Source organism: Salminus brasiliensis, chromosome 16 (genome assembly GCF_030463535.1).
Source record: "Salminus brasiliensis chromosome 16, fSalBra1.hap2, whole genome shotgun sequence".
Lineage (NCBI taxonomy): Eukaryota > Metazoa > Chordata > Actinopteri > Characiformes > Bryconidae > Salminus > Salminus brasiliensis.
Genome location: NC_132893.1, coordinates 307,116 through 326,252, shown reverse-complemented (window position 1 = coordinate 326,252; position 19,137 = coordinate 307,116). Strand labels below are relative to the sequence as shown.

General features: G+C 46.5%; 3 protein-coding genes across 4 annotated transcripts in view; all 3 read left to right on the top strand.

The window, feature by feature from the left end:
* Nucleotides 1-832: 832 nt before the first annotated feature.
* On the top strand, nucleotides 833-6,536 carry mdh2 (malate dehydrogenase 2, NAD (mitochondrial)). Its single transcript, XM_072658404.1, has 9 exons — nucleotides 833-1,017; nucleotides 3,785-3,953; nucleotides 4,243-4,326; nucleotides 4,606-4,715; nucleotides 4,961-5,086; nucleotides 5,237-5,314; nucleotides 5,438-5,537; nucleotides 5,807-5,958; nucleotides 6,265-6,536. Exons 1-9 carry the CDS (start codon nucleotides 955-957, stop codon nucleotides 6,397-6,399), a joined length of 1,017 nt encoding a protein of 338 aa, XP_072514505.1. The 5' UTR covers nucleotides 833-954; the 3' UTR covers nucleotides 6,400-6,536.
* Nucleotides 6,537-8,737: 2,201 nt separating this feature from the next.
* LOC140536747 (uncharacterized) lies at nucleotides 8,738-15,775 on the top strand. Of its 2 annotated transcripts, XM_072658742.1 has the most exons (14): nucleotides 8,738-9,008; nucleotides 9,408-9,493; nucleotides 9,763-9,859; nucleotides 10,113-10,396; nucleotides 11,043-11,206; nucleotides 11,505-11,651; nucleotides 11,730-11,810; nucleotides 11,926-12,031; nucleotides 12,123-12,181; nucleotides 12,260-12,368; nucleotides 12,954-13,038; nucleotides 13,144-13,282; nucleotides 13,392-13,541; nucleotides 14,210-15,775. In XM_072658742.1, exons 1-14 carry the CDS (start codon nucleotides 8,892-8,894, stop codon nucleotides 15,631-15,633), a joined length of 3,048 nt encoding a protein of 1,015 aa, XP_072514843.1. In that variant the 5' UTR covers nucleotides 8,738-8,891; the 3' UTR covers nucleotides 15,634-15,775. The 2 variants fall into 2 exon arrangements, with proteins under 2 accessions (XP_072514843.1, XP_072514842.1); XM_072658741.1 differs by having other exon boundaries at nucleotides 12,123-12,368.
* Nucleotides 15,776-16,956: 1,181 nt separating this feature from the next.
* The window catches only part of ryr1a (ryanodine receptor 1a (skeletal)), a 72,097-nt gene continuing 69,916 nt past the window's right edge, over nucleotides 16,957-19,137 (top strand). The window contains exon 1 of the mRNA XM_072659533.1: nucleotides 16,957-17,004. Coding sequence (XP_072515634.1) covers nucleotides 16,957-17,004 — 48 coding nt within the window. The remainder of the gene's footprint in view (nucleotides 17,005-19,137) is intronic.

The window sequence follows — 19,137 nt, the reverse complement described above, 5'->3', positions numbered from 1 at the left end:
GTAGCTAACAGCTCTAATTCTACACAGTAGCTAACAGCTCTAATTCTACACAGTAGCTAACTGTTCTAATTCTACACAGTAGCTAACAGTTCTAATTCTACACAGTAGCTAACTGTTCTAACTCTACACAGTAGCTAACAGTTCTAATTCTACACAGTAGCTAACTGTTCTAATTCTACACAGTAGCTAACAGTTCTAATTCTACACAGTAGCTAACAGCTCTAACTCTACACAGTAGCTAACTGTTCTAATTCTACACAGTAGCTAACAGTTCTAATTCTACACAGTAGCTAACTGTTCTAACTCTACACAGTAGCTAACAGTTCTAATTCTACACAGTAGCTAACTGTTCTAATTCTACACAGTAGCTAACTGTTCTAATTCTACACAGTAGCTAACCTCTCTATTTCTACCGACTAGCTAACCACTTTAATTCTATACAGTAGCTAAACATTCTAGAACACAAGAAGTCAAATTCTACTCAATCTAGAATACATAGAATTCTACACACAAGCCAAATTCTACACAGTAGCTTAGCGTTCTAATTTAAACACTCTGCTAGTTTGAGTACTAGCGCGCTTATTGGAGCGCAGCCTCTCTTGAAGTCTCCTGGCTGACTGTAGTGCACTCGCGCGCTTATTGGGACAGTCTCTCTGCGCGACCCTGCGTAGGCGGCTCCCCTCGCAAGCGGCCAATCACACAAGACCCGGACGAAGGCGGGACAATGACGCGAGAGAAATCCTGACGGACCGCTCTGCCGACCAATCGGAACACCGGCATGCTCGCCCTTTCACCAATCAGAGACGCCGTGTGTCGGTAATAAGGTTAGGTGTCGCCGCTGTGCTGTCTCTCGGTAGAGGACGTTGGAGTCACAGTGAGGGGATCGCGTTCACTCTCTCACACTCACCCACTTTCTGTCAGTTTTAGGAGAAAACCCTCCAAACGTCAAGCAGCATGTTCTCCAGAATCGCCAGACCTGCGGGCAGCCTCGCCAGGTGTCTGTCCACCTCCTCACAGGTGAGTTTGCGGCGCTCTGGCAGCCGTGCGTGCCGGCTAATGCTAGCTAGCAGTAGTTAGCTGAAGCTAGCTGTCTGCTGAGATTCCTTTTATAGGTTAATTAGCTGCTAGTTGATTATGGTTAAGTGTATTCCGTTATTAGTGGTGCTGCGTTCATCTCTCTCTCTCTCTCTCTCTGTCTCTCTCTCTCTCTGTCTCTCTCTCTCTCTCTCTCTGTCTCTCTCTCTCTCTGTCTCTCTCTCTCTCTCTCTCTGTTGTTTGTATATGTCACTCTATCTGGATGTCTCTCTGGCTGTAATCAGCCTTTTAGGTGATGGTTGGGGTTTATTCACGCCCTGCTGGGGTGTGTTTATCCATATATCCAGTATATTTCAAGCTCAAAATACGTCTTTTTGGAACTGTCCGTTCCACCTTAAATGCTGCAGCAGTTACATTCTGGCGCCTCAGGCTGCTGCAGCATTTAAGGTGGAACGGACAGTTCCTGTAGGAAGCAAACCTCAACCTCCCCAAAAGTCCTCCTCTTCTTAATTAAATATATTAACACTACTTTAAGCCCCATTCTTTGCAGTTACACCCTCTTCTCATCTAGAAAACCTCTACGCATAATGCTGGAACATTGTTGTGAGCAGGATTTGATTGCATGCAGTCAAGGTGAGGTCAGGTAGTGATGGTGGATGATAAGCTAGTTCTGCCAGTCCAGCTTGGATGGAGCTCGATCATCACTCCCCGCTGATGCTCCTGGATGCTCTTGGGTGTTGTCCTACATGACCTTGCTGCTGGTCTGTAAGAGTGTAATATACGTGGTTCTGTTTCTAGTGCAAATATGAACACTTCCTGTACACACTAAGCAAAAAGGGTTCTATATAGTGCTGATAAGGAGTCGTCGCGGAACCCTTTTATGTGATGTTATGTAGAACCCTTTTATCTAATGTGACCTCTTTATGACCCAATGACAAATGCATGGGTTCTTTGGTGTATCAGTAGTGGAACACTGGTGCTATCTGAAGAACCATATAAGCATTCAGATGGTTCTTGGGGTAGACATGGTTCCTTATAGGGTCCCTGCCTGTGCTCAAGAACCGTTAAAGAACCCAATTTAAGAGTGTAAAAATGTCAATGTCCAGGCATGGCAGCCCCGCCCACACGGTCCGCCCACTCGATCTACAGCAGGGTGCTCAGCCCTCGCCCCGCCCACTTGGCCTACAGTGTGGTGCTCAGACCCTGCCTGCCCCGCCCACTTGGCTTACTGTGGTGCGCTAAGTCCCTGCCCCGCCCCGCCCACTCGGCCCACAGCGGGCTGCTCAGCCATTCAGTTTATAGCCATTTAGCCATGCCCACTCAACATCCAGCAGTTTGGCCCCGCCTGTGTGGCCCACCTGGCTTAGCCAATCAGAACAGAGCTCGTTTACATATCAGTTTTCTAGGTTATATGGGATCTTTAATATGAACTGTTTAGTAAATGCCTGCATTTTAGTAGAGGCTGTTTCCCGCAGGCTGTTTCTGTGGTGCTGCTGTGTGACCCTCGTCACTGACCTGAGCAGACCTACGTTCAGCACCGAGCTCCTCGAGCTCCTCAGATCAGCTTACAGCAGCACACGGCTCCAGATCTGGAACGTCTGTGTGTGTTTCTGCTGTTTAACGCGGCCTGCGCTTCCTCTGTTAGTCTTAACAGGAATTTGAAATCCTCATGGGCTCAGAGCCGCTCTCTAAAGGTCTAAAGGTCACGTCCAAAAATACGCCCTGACCTTCTGTGTCACTGGATTTTAGCCTGAACAGTTTAGCTCCCAGTTCTCAGAGTGAAGAGCGAGTCTCAGGTTAGACAAACGTTTACTCCCTCAGGCGCCGCAGGTCCCGCCTCCGTCCCATTCCTGCGCCCGGGGTAACTTTAGTACTGTTCTCTGAACAACTGTATTTGAATTGACTCAGGATTCAGTGAGTCATTTAGAAACATCTAAAGAACCGTGACTGAGTCAAATCATGATACGTTCATTCATTTTCAGAAAAGTTGCAAATTAATTTGGATGTGATTCATTAGGTCGTTCATTAAAGAATCATTTTCTGAACAGTTGTTATTTAAGCTAATGATTCATTCATTTTCTAAAGAATGATTATTGAATCAAATTAACGTTCTTTGGGTTTTTTTCTGTAATTGAACCATGGGTGTCCAGAGTCAAATTCTGAATTATCGAAACAGGTATTTAGAAATCATATTTGCATGAAATGAAGTGAATCTTTTTTTGAATGAGCTGTAATCTGATTGAATCGTTATGAGATTTGAGGCTGTAGGGTTGCTTAGTGAGGGGCTGGGCTGGTTTATGATTCCTCTTGTATCATAAATGAAGGGTGTGATTTCAGAGCTGTTATTAATCTCTGTCTGCAGAGTAATGCAGAGGTTAAGGTCCAGCTGTGTCAGCGTTGAAGTGTCTGAATCAATAATTTACAATCATTGGGTTTTTGTTTGTTTTGCTTTTTATTTTATTTATTTATTTTTTCCAAAAAAAAAATGTTTGTAAATATTGAATGTTTTGTATTTCACTGCTGTTCAGTTTTATGTGGTTCAGAATTGAACCAGAATATTATTTCAGAATATAATCAGGATGAAATGATTCCTAAAGAATCATAATTGAATGATTATTGGGACACAGGTTTACAACTGTTGCAGTAGGTTGTGCAGTGCGGCGCTGGGGTGACTTTTATAGTCTCTTTATCTTGTGTGTGTGTGTGTGTGTGTGTGTGTGTGTGTGTGTGTGTGTGTGTGTGTGTGTAGAATAATGCAAAGGTGGCGGTGTTGGGGGCGGCCGGTGGTATTGGTCAGCCACTCTCCCTCCTGCTGAAGAACAGCCCACTGGTCAGCGAACTCTCTCTGTACGATATCGCCCACACACCTGGCGTCGCTGCCGACCTCGGCCACATTGAGACCAGAGCCAAGGTCACAGGTACCCCTTAGACACATATCCACACCCATACAGATGTTCAATCAGGCTATGTATTAGGGGGGGATTTTTCAGATTTTTCTCTGACAGATGGGTGGTGGGAGGCATGATCTCATTGGTTAATATTATTTGGCCTGCTGATGCTCAGTGATGTCATCAAAAAGTCTTTGAATAATGATGGACAGCTGACTGAGCTGAAATGAGCTAATACTGTATACACTACATCTACAGGTGATGTGGCAGCTATAACTGGACTTGTCCAGATGTTAACGCATGTGCTCACTGTCTCCAGGTTACATCGGTCCTGACCAGCTGGGCGCTGCACTAAAAGGCTGTGATGTCGTGGTGATTCCTGCTGGTGTCCCGAGGAAACCTGGTGGGTTGGGAAGTCTCTGGTTCTCAAATAATAAACCTGTTGATGAAGACGGAAAATTCAGTAAAGTTTAGTAAAAAAGAATCCGGCCCAGAGAGGGTTTTTACTTCCTGGGCCATCTCTGAGGGGTCCTGTACCGCCGTTCTCCTGCAGTCAGGCTTGGTGTGTTGGTTCAGGTCTAAGATGGTCTTAATCCTGGTTGAGTGCAGACTGTTAAACCTGAGAGGAAGTCAGTCTGTCGCCGCTGTTTTGGTTCTAACCAGAACTGTTTCCTGTTCTCAGGGATGACCCGTGATGACCTGTTTAACACCAATGCCACCATCGTGGCCACGCTGTCCGACGCCTGTGCCCGAGCTTGCCCTGAAGCCATGATCTGCATCATCGCTAACCCCGTAAGAGCCTTTAATAGTACAAATATGCAGATTAATAAAACAATAACTCATTGAGCTCTTAATAATACTGAGTAATGATCCTGATAGCAGTAGTAATAAAGGTCATACACTCAGACCCACTCACAGCTAATAATAATAATAATAAGAGCCTTTTTACTGTACACAATAATAAAAATTAATGAAGAATTGTGGGTAATGACAGTTTGCTCCTGTTGTATTGATTGTGTGTGTTTGTGTGCGTGTAGGTGAACTCCACCGTCCCCATCACCTCAGAGATGATGAAGAAGCATGGCGTCTACAACCCCAACAGAGTGTTCGGAGTTACAACACTGGACATCGTCAGAGCCAACGCGTTCGTCGCTGAGCTTAAAGTGAGTAGAAGCTACAGTGCCTCACTCCCTCTCATTCAGCCGGCTGAAGGTTTATCCACAAGGGGGTGCTGTTAGCAAACGAAAAAGTACGAAAATGAAAAGCATGAAAATTAATATATTAATAATCTAATTTGTTAATTGTGTTTTCAGGGTCTTGACCCCGCTCGGGTTAACGTGCCAGTTGTCGGAGGTCACGCTGGAAAGACCATCATCCCTCTGATTTCACAGGTATGGTCAGAAAGCCCACCAGCCCACAGATCTACACTTGTTTGTGTGATTCAGTGCAGTACATTTACCCAGGTATTTGAAGTCTGACTCGCTCACTTCGTCGTTCTCTCCCTCGCTCTGTAGTGCACTCCTAAAGTGGACTTCCCTGCAGACCAGCTCTCCGCTCTGACCGGCAGGATTCAGGAGGCAGGGACAGAGGTGGTGAAGGCCAAGGCAGGAGCAGGTCAGTTCCTAAACTCAACAAATTCATCTGAGAGTTACTGTTCTGTTCCCACAGTGGGTACAGGGGCATGTGTTGGTGCTGACGTACCCCACCCAACACCACCCTACTCCACATGACCGGAAACTTCACCCTAAGCTTGATCAACTCCTGGAGGTTTAAACATTTTGCTAGCATGGATATCCCAGGGATTGATTATGAGCTTGGCGGCGGGTCTTTTCAGGTTCAGTTTTGCTCACTCAGGGTGTGTCTGTGTCTGTGTCTGTGTCTAGGTTCTGCCACCCTGTCGATGGCCTACGCCGGAGCCAGGTTCACCTTCTCCCTCCTCGACGCCATGAATGGAAAGGAGGGTGTAGTGGAGTGTGCGTTCGTCAGATCAGAGGAGACGGAGTGTAAATACTTCTCCACACCACTGCTGCTGGGGGTATGTTACACTGTGTATATACACAATATATTACAATAAATAATACAAAAAAAAACAATGAAATCCCTTCCTTCAGACTGATGTGTTAGAACTCGGCAGTGTATTTTAACTCCCTTGGTATTTAATTATATTATTCTATTACATTATATATAGTTATATTGTTGCATTTGGATTCCTGTTTGATGTATTGGGGTTTGTTGTATTTATATGGTGAATATTCTAATATTCAATTTGTATTTCTGAGTCATTTTCAGAAAAAATAAATATGCAAACCAAGTCATTGGTTTTGTTAAATGTGTATTTCAGAAAAACGGCATTGAGAAGAACCTCGGCCTGGGGGTGCTCTCACCATTTGAGGAGAAGCTGGTTGCTGAAGCGATGGGTGAACTGAAAGGCTCCATCAAGAAGGGAGAGGACTTCGCTGCTAACCTGAAGCTGTGAGCGCTCCGTGTAAAGAGTCGTATTTATATAGTTGTGAACCTGAATGTCCTTTAAGGGTCTCTGTGAAACTGATTTTTTCCATCTGCTCAAAACCGATCAAGATCTCCATCAATAAACAGTCGGCTTTACCAACTTCACACACTGTGCTTTACTGCGTGATGAACACAGACTCCTGTTCCAGAGACTCACGGTGAGTCACGGTGGTTTTAATTGTGGGAATAAAAACTGGGGAGAAATAAAATTATAGAAATGCTCATATCACAGTTACACTGTGTCCAAATGTTTGTGGACACCCCTTCTAATGAATGCTTTCAACTACTATAAGTTGCACCCATTGCTGACACACATGCAAATGCACACACACAGCTTGTCTGGTCCCTGTGGAGAAGTACTGCCAATAGAATAGGACTCTCTGCTGCAGATCATGAACCTATCGGCTCCATGCTGCCTAATGCCAGGCGTGGACTAGAGGGGTATAAAGCCCCCCCAGCATTGAGCTGTGGAGCAGTGGAAGAACTGTGCTCTCTGGAGTGAGGAATGAATGAGTGGGACTCTGAACATTTTATTAAGAAAAGACACTTCGACTTCTTCACGTGACATTAGGAGCTGTGGTATCTATGTGGCTGTTAGTTACCTGCTGCTTGCATCCAAACCACACACTGCTTTTACACTCTATACCAGTGATTGTTTAGTGTGCAGTTTGGGACACAGCCTGTGACTAATATTCAACATGACTACATACATAAATAGATGACTTTATTAATCCTAGAGGAAAGGTCATACATGACTTAATACACAGCAGCATAAATACTGTGGAAACTGCAATAATAATAATCCAGAGTAGAGGAAATCATTCATAGAAAGTAATAATAAATAAAGGGAAATGCAGGGACTGCTGAAGTGTACAGACAGCAGGTCACCAGCACAAAGTCCAGAGGTTATTTGTCCCGCAGTCCGTCACGCTTGGATAACCGTCCGTCTCGTCAAACAACAGCTTCAGTAGCCTCTCAGCAGTCCTCCATGCCCCTCCGCCTTCACGCAGTGAGTCCTGGTAAAGAAGCTCCAGCCTTTTCCTGAGTGAATAAATCAACAGACTTCTCAGAAGCTGGCCATTTCTCTCCGGACGCCCTTTTCTGTTCAGTCTGATGTTTTACATTAGATTTGTGAAGCTATCTCTACATAAAAGTGTCACAGTCACAATGACACTTTATTATATTACTATTATATTATATTATCACATGAATTCAACTGGAATCTAAAACTGTAGAGAAACTGAATTAAATACATTTGTGTGCTTATTTAATCAGTTTTGATAACACTTATTACATTAATCATTCACTATTAATATTTCTGGATGAATATTTTGGTTTATCCACTGATTATGAACTAAGACTCTCAGGTGACTTCGTGCTTATTTATTAAATAATTTCAGTGATTAATATTAGATTTTATATCTGTCTCAGAGTTCAGATCAGCTCTGATATAAAACACTCAGTGATGTCACTTCCTCTGGTGGGAGGAAGTGTCATTAATCTCATAGTCTCATTATTTTGTATAAAATCTTGAGGATAATTCATCAGTTTCTTCATTGATTAATGATCAGATCTTGTATTGTGATATTTAGTGAATTAACAATAATCTGTTCTAATCAATAAAAGTCAGATTGATTAGAAAAGTCAGAGCCGTGGGGGATATAAGGCGAGCACATGGAGGTACCGACCCAAAGCGGTGGGGAAAGTTGGCCCAGCTCTGTTACTGGTTTTAATGGTTTAAGCAGTTTATTGAGGGCTGAGGGGTCAGATCTGCCACACTTTAGATGGACCCTCGGTTCTAGAGGAGACCACGTGTACATACTGGGTTCTGCAGCACTAAATATGGCGGATAAAACTCCAGTATGACTCCAGTATTAATTCATATTAAGTTCATATTGAGAATTTAAATGAGCAAACAATGAATAAAACATAATTATAATGAAACTCATAAATAACTAGTGTTTTTATTGAAGCATTAGCATATACGCTCAAACTGTATAATCTACTTTACATATAATTAAAATTCATAACCAATAATACAGCTAGTCAACATGCCTGAATATGACTGAATGATTTACTCGCTTACTTTTCGAAGCACAAGCTCATTAATATTCATGAAGCGGCGTCTGATTGGAAGCTGCGGACGTAGACTAGTCCATAGCTCGACCAATCAGACTAGCGCGTTCATTAGTCTAGTCTGTGAAGTGAGCACGTGCAGGTCTGCGGTTTGGGACGGGCACGACTCGCTTACGTACTTACGTATCGTTGTTGCCCAGGTGACCGGACCCGCAGCCAATCATGTTTCGAGCTCCTGCTCGACCGTTCAAACCGCACTGGGCCAGCCGGGAGACGGCTGAGTAACACCGGTGCGCGCGCTCAGGTCGTGGGGGCATCGCGGAGGACGTGACTCGGTTTGTATGTACAGTACAGGCGCGCGTGTGTGTACAGGTGAGTGCTGAGATGCGTGCTGCACCTGGGCAACGGGAGCGCGTGCTCGCCGTGGTGCGCGCGCTGAAAACGGCAGGGATCCGAGTGAGGAACTGGAAGAGCTTCGTCCAAACCCCGGGCCAGGCGGAGGTGGGTGGAGGAGCCCGAGGCTGCAGCTGGCTTTGCCTGTTCCACCTTAAATAGTGCAGCCGGTAGCATTTTTAAGGTGGAACGGACAGTTCTGAAAGGTGGTGAATAAGAATCAGTGTTTTAGATTTTGCATAAAAAAATAAACACTAAAGCATCTAAAACTGATATAATTTCATATATACCAGAGTATATGCAAAAGTAACAGCACCCTAAGAAGTACAAATTGCCCAGTGCATTTAGCTAGTCCTGGGCCACTGTTTGCATCCTCAGTCTTGTGTACTGAGCTGAAATTTGCAGTAATGGTGCCAGAAATTGATGCATTTTGGAGCATTTTGCTTTTAAATGTGCTAAAAGGTGAATTTCCAGGTGCATGACACTTGTCTACCCTTGCTCTCGTAGGAGAATCTCCAACCCTTTGCTTTTGGACGTGAGCTGCAGGCGCTCCCTCAACGCCATCTGGACGAACTGGACGGTACAGTGCCGCTGTAGGTGCAGTCAGAGGTTGAACTGAGGGGGTTCTGTTAAAACGAGCTATTCCTGGGTTCTTTTAAACCTGATAAAAGTTAGAAATGGGAAATTCAGGTGTGGAAGGGAAAAATTTTCCCTTTCCACACCTGAATTGCTCAATATCTAATAAAAGCTAGGCAAATTATTTACAAAAACATTAAATAACGTCATAATTAGCTTATACTCACTGAACCGACCCAGATTTTCCGTGAATTTAATAAATTCTCAGCACCTGTTTTGGTTTCAGCTTCTTAGTGGAGACCTGCGAGTACCTATCTCAGCATCTGCACACCGAGGGGCTTTTCCGGAAAACCGGCTCCCTCAGCCGCATCCGCGCTTTACGGGTAAGACGGCGTTATTGCTCTCTTACTTCATTAATTATGTAGAATCTGTAAAGTGTAGAGTCTCCGCCCATTCAGCCTACCACAGTTTAGTGTTGACGCACAGCGAATCATAGCAGAGCTCATTTACATATCATATGTCTTAAAGGCGCAGGTCTCTTTAAAAGGGGTAAAAAGATGAATGCCATCATTTGCATAATTGGTTTACTAATTTATTCATTCATTAACTCACCTCTGTGCCCTCCTCTCCCCTTAGGCAGACCTGGAGCAGGGCGAGCTTATTTTCGGCCCTCCCCATGATGCCTCGCTGCAGCCGTGTGACGTGGCCTCTGTGCTGAAGCAGTTCCTGCGGGAGCTGCCCCAGCCGCTGATCCCCGTGGACCTGCAGGGCCCGCTGTGCCAGGCTCAGGCGCTGGACATCGAACACAACTTCAGAGGGGCGCGGGATCGAGCCACACTGCTGCTCACGGCGCTGCTGCCCCCGGCCCGGGCCAGAACGCTCCGGTACCTCTGCACCTTCCTCAGTCGGGTCGCTCAGAGGTTAGAGGAACCGAATACCTGATTCTGTTTCCTAGAGAAACGTCCACTGATTCGCTCACCCTGTTCCTCAGTGGTCAGGACCCCAGAGGACTGCCCACCGCAGAGCAGGCAGGTCTTGTTTGGGTGGGGGGTCACCCTCAGCGCTGCAGTGACACTGACTGACCTGGTGGAGGCGAGTGGGTTAGTGTGGATCAGACACAGCAGAGCTGCTGGACTGAGAATAGTCCACCAACCAGAAATATCCGTCCTGCGGGCAGCAGCGTCCTGCGGGCAGCAGCGTCCTGCGGGCACTGATGAAAGACTGCAGGATGACCAACACACACTGTGCAGCAGCAGATCAGAGAGCTTCAGTCTTCATCTACAAGGTGGAGCAGCTAGGTAGGAGTGTCTAATAGAGAGTGGACAGTGAGTGGACAGATCGACAGTGTTTAAGCACTCCAGCAGCACTGCCGTGTCTGATCCACTCGTCCCAGCAGCTCAGCACACACTACTACCACACTCCGCCACCACCAGGTCAGTCAGGGTCACTGCCACCACCCAAATACTGCCTGCTCTGTGGTGGTCAGTCCTGTGGTGTCCTGACCATTGAAGAACATGTTTGTTTTTTTTAAGCTCTGTTCTAACGTTTTAACGTAATTCTGCTCAGGTGTGATGAGAACAGGATGGAGGTGGGTAATCTGGCCCTGGTGATGGCCCCTAACCTGCTGCAGTGTCCAACACAGCCCTGCAGACTGACCGTGCATACGGAGAAACAGCTGGACCAACAAACAGCGGTCATCAAGGCTCTCATTTTACATGCTGACCGCATAGGTAATGCTGAGCAACCGGCTCGTAGGGCAATATTTAAGGTATGGGGTAAAACTCCTAAGGCCCACTAGTGCATTAGACTGCATGTGGTTCTGGAATGATCTCCGACTCCAAGCATAAACGTATAAGAGTTCAGAACACAGCATATAACGCTGTTGAGTTATGAATTATTCATTATTTAAATCACATACAGTCATTATAAAGCTGCTTTAACTCCTCCACATAAGATGTATGAGGTGTGAATACGCACCGGACCGCTCCTTTAACAGAACATCTTGTTTATGTGATCTGGACGTATCAGGAGTTTTGCCGTCTTTTGTGCTGGACACTCTGGGGTCAGTGGAGTCGAGCGAGTCCACATCTCCAGCAGATGGCGCTTTCTTCAATAGGGGAGCTGGACTGGGCGTGTACAGGAGCATGAGGAGGCAGAGGAGGAGGAGTGTTGGTGGTGAGATTTCTGCAGGGTGTCTGTAGACGTCTGAGAAATGCACGGTTTGGGTTTCTTTAATGCTGTTTGTGGTTGTAGAGATGTTCGTGGACGCGTTCTCCAAACTGAAGCCTGGCCGGACCCCCACCGGTCCTCCTATGACGCTAGATGCTCCGTTAGGTAAATCGGAGAGTGTTATGGTCATGTGATCTGTTGGGTGGTTAATTGAGGGTGAATCCTACAGTAGATCGGTACAGTAATAATCAGTATTATGTAAATGTCACTTCCTGTCTAGAAGGCCGAATGCGCTCCAAAAGTCCGACCCCGCAGTCTCCGAACACAGTCAAGCGGAAAGCCTCTGAGGAAACCGTCCTGGAGGTGGACGGCTCTGCCAAGAAGAGGTACAGGACAGCGAGGTGGGAGGGGAAAGTCTTTATGTCCAGTTTAATGTTCTAATTGTCTAAGATTTTTGGCCTTTATGTGGACCTTCAGGCGTTCTCTGCATGACCTCCGAGTGGACTCCCAGTCGATCAGCAGCCATTCTGCAGACGGTGAGTCAGGTCCTGTATGTCTGCTGTGGAGCTACTGCGTGTCTTACAGGGCTCGGTTTCCATTTCCTGTATCCTCAGAATCCACAGGCAGTCAGAGCCCTCCGGCCGTGAGGAGCAGCAAAGAGGATCTTCGCCCCAACGTGTCGAAGAGGAGAAGCCAAATAAGAGCACATAGAAAGTCCTATCGGTGAGTTCACCAGCAGGGGGCGCTGTTAATCACTGTGCCCAGTAATGTGGAGTCAGGTTTCCAGCGATTACTGCCCCAGTTCACTGTAACTGCAGCTTGGGCAGGGGTGTTTCCCTAGGCAGAATTTCTCAGTATAACCAGACAAAACATGGACAAAAGTATTGGGACGTATACTCATCCGTTCTTTCTTCTGAAATCAAGAGTATTAAAGAGTTCATCCTGCAAAGACTTACTACTACATTTTGGAGGAGCATTGTTGTGAGGATTTGATTGAGGAAGAGGGTCAGCAAGGTCAGGATATTGGATGAAGATGATCACAACCCTACCTCATCCCAAAAGTACTGTATGGAGCTCCTCCACCATCATTCCAGGGAACACAGTTCCTCCACTGTTCCACAGCTCAATGCTGGGGGGCTTTATATACCCCTCTAGCCCACGCCTGGCATTATTAGGCAGCATGGAGCCAATAGGGTCATGATGTTGATCTGCTCCAGAGAGTCCTATTCTATTGGCAGTACTTCTTCTCTACAGTGACTAGACAAGCTGCTATGTGGGGAGTTGTGAGTAGCTGTGTGTTCTTTTCAGGCCTCCAAAGCAAGAAGACCACGTCCATTGTAGGAGAAGGTCACTCCGCTTCTTCACCATGTCCGGTAGTGGCACCGGCAGCCCTGTGAGTTATATACCCTGTTATGAACCGTCTCCCATTACAGAGATTAGTGTAGTGTACAGGGGTTGTCAGTTCTGTGGATGCTCACTGCTGCGTCTCTTTGAGCAGATGCTCGGTACGGCTGCCTGCGCTGACCCAGAACCCTGCTTGAGTGCCTGCAGAAAACTCCATGATGATAAACCGCCGAACTCAGACAGTGAAGCATCCCTGAAGATACCCTATATTCTGATAGATGGACCAGGCACAGGTCAGGATGCGTCTTTCTTCTAGATACGCTTCACTGGTATTGAAACGCCTTCCTACACCTGCACTGCGAGCGGAGAGTGGACTGATCTTCTGTCTTGATCGTCTTGCAGTTATAATTGGAAGTGAAGTGGATGATGATCCTGACCTGCTCAACTGTAGTTTTGTGGAGAACCCTGATGACGTTCTTCTCCCTGAGTCTCCGAAGACTTTGCATGACCATCAGAGGCAGGACGGTGAGGACCCTGCTAGGGCTGAAACAGGTATTTGGGGTTACTGATGATGTTGAGATATATTTATTTGTGAACATAATAGAAGTGAAGTCTGGGTAAATCAGGACTGGGATTGGATGATCTTCGGCCCAATGCAGTTGGTCGATATTTCTCTGCTCCTGAGAGCTGAGCAGATCATTTTGGTGGGTTACGGTTTACAACCGGTACCAGCCAGTGTTGTTTTCATTAGTCTGATTAAAAGAATCATTAGCAAAACTGATGTGGTTTTGAAAATGTCCAAAATGAAACCTCTGATGTGAAACGTGATCACACATTTTGCAGCTCATCTTCTTAAAGTATTGCCAGCATAAGGCAGCAGATGTTGGCAGAATTATTACCAGTAACATTCAGTCAGTACATTAACAAGGTGAAGTCTTACTTCAGATTATTTTATTCTGACCCAGTCGTTTATCTAGAACATCACAATCTGGTTCTTTTCAAAGTGTCTCATTCTTACGCTTGTCCATTTTTCCTGCTTCATATGTAGATCCACCTGTGGATAGACCGGAGCCACTGTAGATGATCTGTGCTATTCACTTCAGCTTGCAGTGGTGCTAATGTTATGGCTGAGCGGTGTTTAGGTCATGCTTAGCTGATTATTTAAATAAATGTTGATCTTGTTCACCTGAATGAAACCTCTTAACTCCTGTGTTCTGCAGCTCTAGAAGCTGTGGACGTTGATGGGGATTATGATGACCACTGGGTCCTGCTTGAGGACGACATTTCAGAAGTGGTTGTAGAGTACAAGGTAACACAAGCTACCGATCAACCTGACACCCAGCCGCCGGCCACCGAGGGTCCGAGGGTGGTAGCTGCGGCTCAGGCGGAGGAGAAGGATGAGCAGCCACCTTTGCAACCCAAACAAACCAAGAAAAGCTCCAAGAAAGGCCCTCGACCCCGCAGGTCAATCAGCATGCCCGAGGTGGCTTTAGAAGCATGTTCTGATGAGAGCGATCCGATTCAGAAAGACGTTGGCATGAACACAGCTGCCTTTGATGATCTCTGGACGGGTTCTGTAAACCTGCCTACCGCACACGGCCTCACCAGCAGCGGAGGAAAAGCCAGCAAAGAGAAGGAAGGGCGCGACGGCACCATGAGGAGGAGGCATGGGTCGGTTCTGGACAGGAAAAAGGACAAGATGACTGATTCCGACCCCGGGTTGAGGCGGGCGCACCACCGGCTGTCCGTTGCTGATAGGCTGAGGAGTTTCAGCGCCCTGGCTGCATTGCTTCGGACTCCCAGGTCCGTTGTGCCTCAGCTCGGCCACCAGAGGGGGACAGTGAGGCTGCGCAGGCAAGGGGCTCGCCGTTTCAGCCGCTCGTTCAGCCATGATGGCGTTCCAGAGCTGCTGCCCGGAGAAAGCCCTCAGGAGGACCAGCAGGCTTTCGTGGAGCTGGGTGACTTTTATGCGGATTCTCCGACGTGCCCGGATGGACTGTCCGATCAGGCACAAGCGCCGGACACTGCTTGTTTTCAAAGCTCTCCCAACCAGACTTTGGTGGTGGAGGAGCTGACTTTGGTTGGCTCACCACAGGGGTGTAAGGAGAGCCAGCTCGTACCGTTTGAGGAGCCTGAGCCTCAGTCTGCGTGTATGCTGTCCAAACCGAAGGTCAAGTGTCCAGGCCCTGAGTTTGACCTGCATAAGCTGTTGGAGCAGCAGTGCCACGTTGCAGAGCAAGGCCAAGAGTCTGTCGCTTATTCACGGTCGACTCCTGGAGAACCTCCGGTGGAAATCCGGTATGAGCTATGTACACCACCGGCACCTCACCAGCAGGGGGAGTCTACAGTCTCTCCCATAGAGTCTTTCCAGTCTCCGCAGTACAGCAGCTTTGCGGAACGCTACACTGGTCCAGACTCCACCCCTCCGTACGATGCTTCACCCTGCCAAGACCACGCCTGCCTTTCCCTCGATGGTTTGATCTCGGTCAGCAGCAGAATGAGTGAGAGATGTTCGCTGTCTCTCGAGCTCTCCCCTCCTGCCTTTCAGTTCCAGCAGAAGGGCTCCAGGAGGCGCTACAGAGACTCCCCCCGCTGGCCCTCGCATGAAGTGCGAATGACCACGTGGAAGCCGCTGCCGCTCTGATGGACTCTCCTCCCTCTGCTCATGTTGGTGTTTATATTTTTATGTTCACGTTTTAAAGCGTGTGTGTTTATACAGCCGGACCGGACCGGACCACACCGTCACCCAGCAGCCGCTCATCCTTGTGGGACCATGTTCATTTTATTGCACCCTCGTGTCCGTTTGTGACTTTTTTTGTTTGTTCTTAATAAAATGCAAACTGTATGTAGTTCTTATTCTTTATTCCTTACTTTATTCTTTTTAATGAAAGTTTTTATATCCAAATTGTTCAAATACTGACAGTAAAGCCGGAGCCGTGGGTCTGTGCCAGGAACCGCATCAACCTTATCCTACGTTTCCCTTCTCTTTAATTTCTCAGCTCCTCTTCTGCAGTCTGTGGGTTTATGATCCCACCCTCTCTTCATCCCCTTCAGATCAGAGAGACGTCCTATAAAACCATCCTAAAGTGTCACTCTTCTACTGAGTAAATCTGGGTTGTTTCAGGTGTGTGTGTGTGTGTCCGTCCGTCCGTCCGTCCTCTCCGTAGAAAAGCACTGACCGCTCTGGACCAGATATCAGCCTTAAGGCATAACTTCAAAAATCATCCGACATCAGTACCTGACCTCACTGATGACCCACCCTCTTCCAGTACTCTACACTAGTTTCTGCTTTAGGCCACACCCACTATCAGTTCCTAATACTCATTTTCTGCTGTAAACTCCACCCAGGTCCAGCACCACACACTCTTTTCTGTTCGGTTCTGTACAGAACAGCAGCCCAATGTGAAGATTTCTGTAGAGCATTTGTTCTTTTACACGATATGGACAAAAGTATTGGGACACCTGCTCTTTCACTATTTCTTCTGAAATCAAGGCTATTCTATTGGCAGTTCTTCTGTACAGGGACTAGACGAGCTGTGTCAGCAACTGGTGCAACTTTAAAATAGCTGATTGTGTTCATTAGAAGTGGTTTCCATAAACTTTTGGACACATTGTATATACTCTCAGAACATTAGCATGTCAAATTAAAATGATTGGACATAAGTAGTGTACAGTGTCTTACACACACACACACTGTTCAGAGGGTCAGTGATGATTCTTGTGTCTTTTCTTACACAGTAACAGAGGTGAGCGATGTGACCCCCTAGCCTTGTGTTCCCGAGAAGAGAGAGAGAGAGCGAGCGAGAGAGAGAGACATGTACAGCTAGAGCCTGACAATCCCCCTGTCCTTTGGAACTCACACACACACACACACACCCCCCACGCAGACAGTCGGTCAGTGTGGTGGTCAGCGGAGAGAGGGGAGGCAGAGGCTGAGTGTGAGACAGGAGAGGAGGCTCTGGGCAGCATGGCAGAAGGAGGAGAAGGCGAGGAGGAGATTCAGTTCTTACGGACTGTGAGTTTAAACTCTTCATTCTTCAGGTTTAGAAAGACTAACTCTAATGGGTAACTCTAGAATCCTGACCTGACCGCTGCTGACCGCTGATCAGGAGCTCTGTGAGTGCAGTAACTCTGAGAGGACGAGCAGATCCACCCATAAACCCAGCTTTACTCATACACCGCTCACACGGCTGTGTTTACTGCACTGTCCATCACACCAGGGACAGGGGCTGGTCAGTAGCTCTCACTAGAAGAGTTATTAAAATAATAATATTAATATTAATAAATGTTTCACAATCCCAAGGTCACTTTATCAGATTGTGCTTTAGGACCTTCATACACACTGCTTTATCTGTTTAAATGTTTACTTCTCAAATAAAGACAAGCTTATTTGTTATTTAATAATATCAATATTAGAATATATCAAATGTAAGGATAGATCAAACAATGTAAGACTAACATAAAAAGCTAAAAGAAAAATCTCTCTCTCTCTCTCTCTATATATATATATATATACACAGATATACAGAGATAATAACATATAACTAATATATATATATATAAATATATATATACAGACTACAATAGTGTTCTAGTGTGTACACTAAGGAAAATTACGCTGTTCGACTGATAAATAAAGAAACTAATAGAACAGGTGTTAAATATACAGTCTAGTCTTTTTTTTACACCTCATCGTAAATAATAATACTAATAATAACTGGAATTATCCCCAGAACTGCTTTCCTGTTAAACACACAGACAGGCAGAACACTGTAAACACCCACACGTTCGTAGAGAACACTAACTGAGGTGTCATACAGTCAAATGCAAAGTTAGTGCATCCCTGGTCAGACTCCCTGTCTAAATTGATGATAAATAAATAAGTCCCGTCCTCTACAGAGACACGCGTCTACATTCTAATAATATAATATTTTACTGTAACAAATCAAACCACTGTTATAAAGTTAATGTAGTTAATCAGGTACTGTTTATTTACAGACTTTAAAAAAGCCTGTCTGTAAGCTGTGAAGCAGCTCAGGCTCGGTCACTGCAGGGCTCAGCGTGCAGATACTGTCCAGCTCCTACTGTCAGCAGTTTGGGTGGGTCTCCTTTCTCTCCCTCTCTAAAGGGTGTAGATTGGCGTGGGCAGGTGGTGGGATATTCAGGCATTGTTATCTATTTATACTGAAGCCGGGGGTGGAGCCGGGGACGGAGCCGGAGCCGGGGGAATGAGGCCGAACCTTCTCTCAGGGGCCCTGAGCGTGTGACCAGGGCTCAAACTCTGCAGTTCAGTGAAAAATCAGAGGAACATGATTGATCTCTGAGCCCAGATTCAGTCGATCGGCCACATGTTTGAAATCTGATATCCGCTTCTTTAGTTCACAACAGGAGATGCTAAGCTAACGTTGCTAACAGACACAGGACTGTCACCAATCTCATCTCCATCATATGTATTTGATTTTTTTCTCATGTCTCCACAGTTACGCCGTCCACCAGTTTCCCCAGCGGTGGGACAGATATTGTGTCCCAGAATTAAATCTCCTCAATGGAGCACTGTTTAGGAGTGTACTGTAGATGTGATGGTGGGTCAGGAGTGTACTGTAGATGTGATGGTGGGTCAGTCAGGAGGGTACTGTAGATGTGATGGTGGGTCAGTCAGGAGGGTACTGTAGATGTGATGGTGGGTCAGGAGTGTACTGTAGATGTGATGGTGGGTCAGTCAGGAGTGGACTGTAGATGTGATGGTGGGTCAGTCAGGAGTGTACTGTAGATGTGATGGTGGGTCAGTCAGGAGTGTACTGTAGATGTGATGGTGAGTCAGGAGTGTACTGTAGATGTGATGGTGGGTCAGTCAGGAGTGTACTGTAGATGTGATGGTGAGTCAGGAGTGTACTGTAGATGTGATGGTGGGTCAGTCAGGAGTGGACTGTAGATGTGATGGTGGGTCAGGAGTGTACTGTAGATGTGATGGTGGGTCAGTCAGGAGCGTACTGTAGATGTGATGGTGGGTCAGGAGTGTACTGTAGATGTGATGGTGGGTCAGGAGTGTACTGTAGATGTGATGGTGGGTCAGTCAGGAGCGTAGTGTAGATGTGATGGTGGGTCAGGAGCGTAGTGTAGATGTGATGGTGGGTCAGGAGTGTACTGT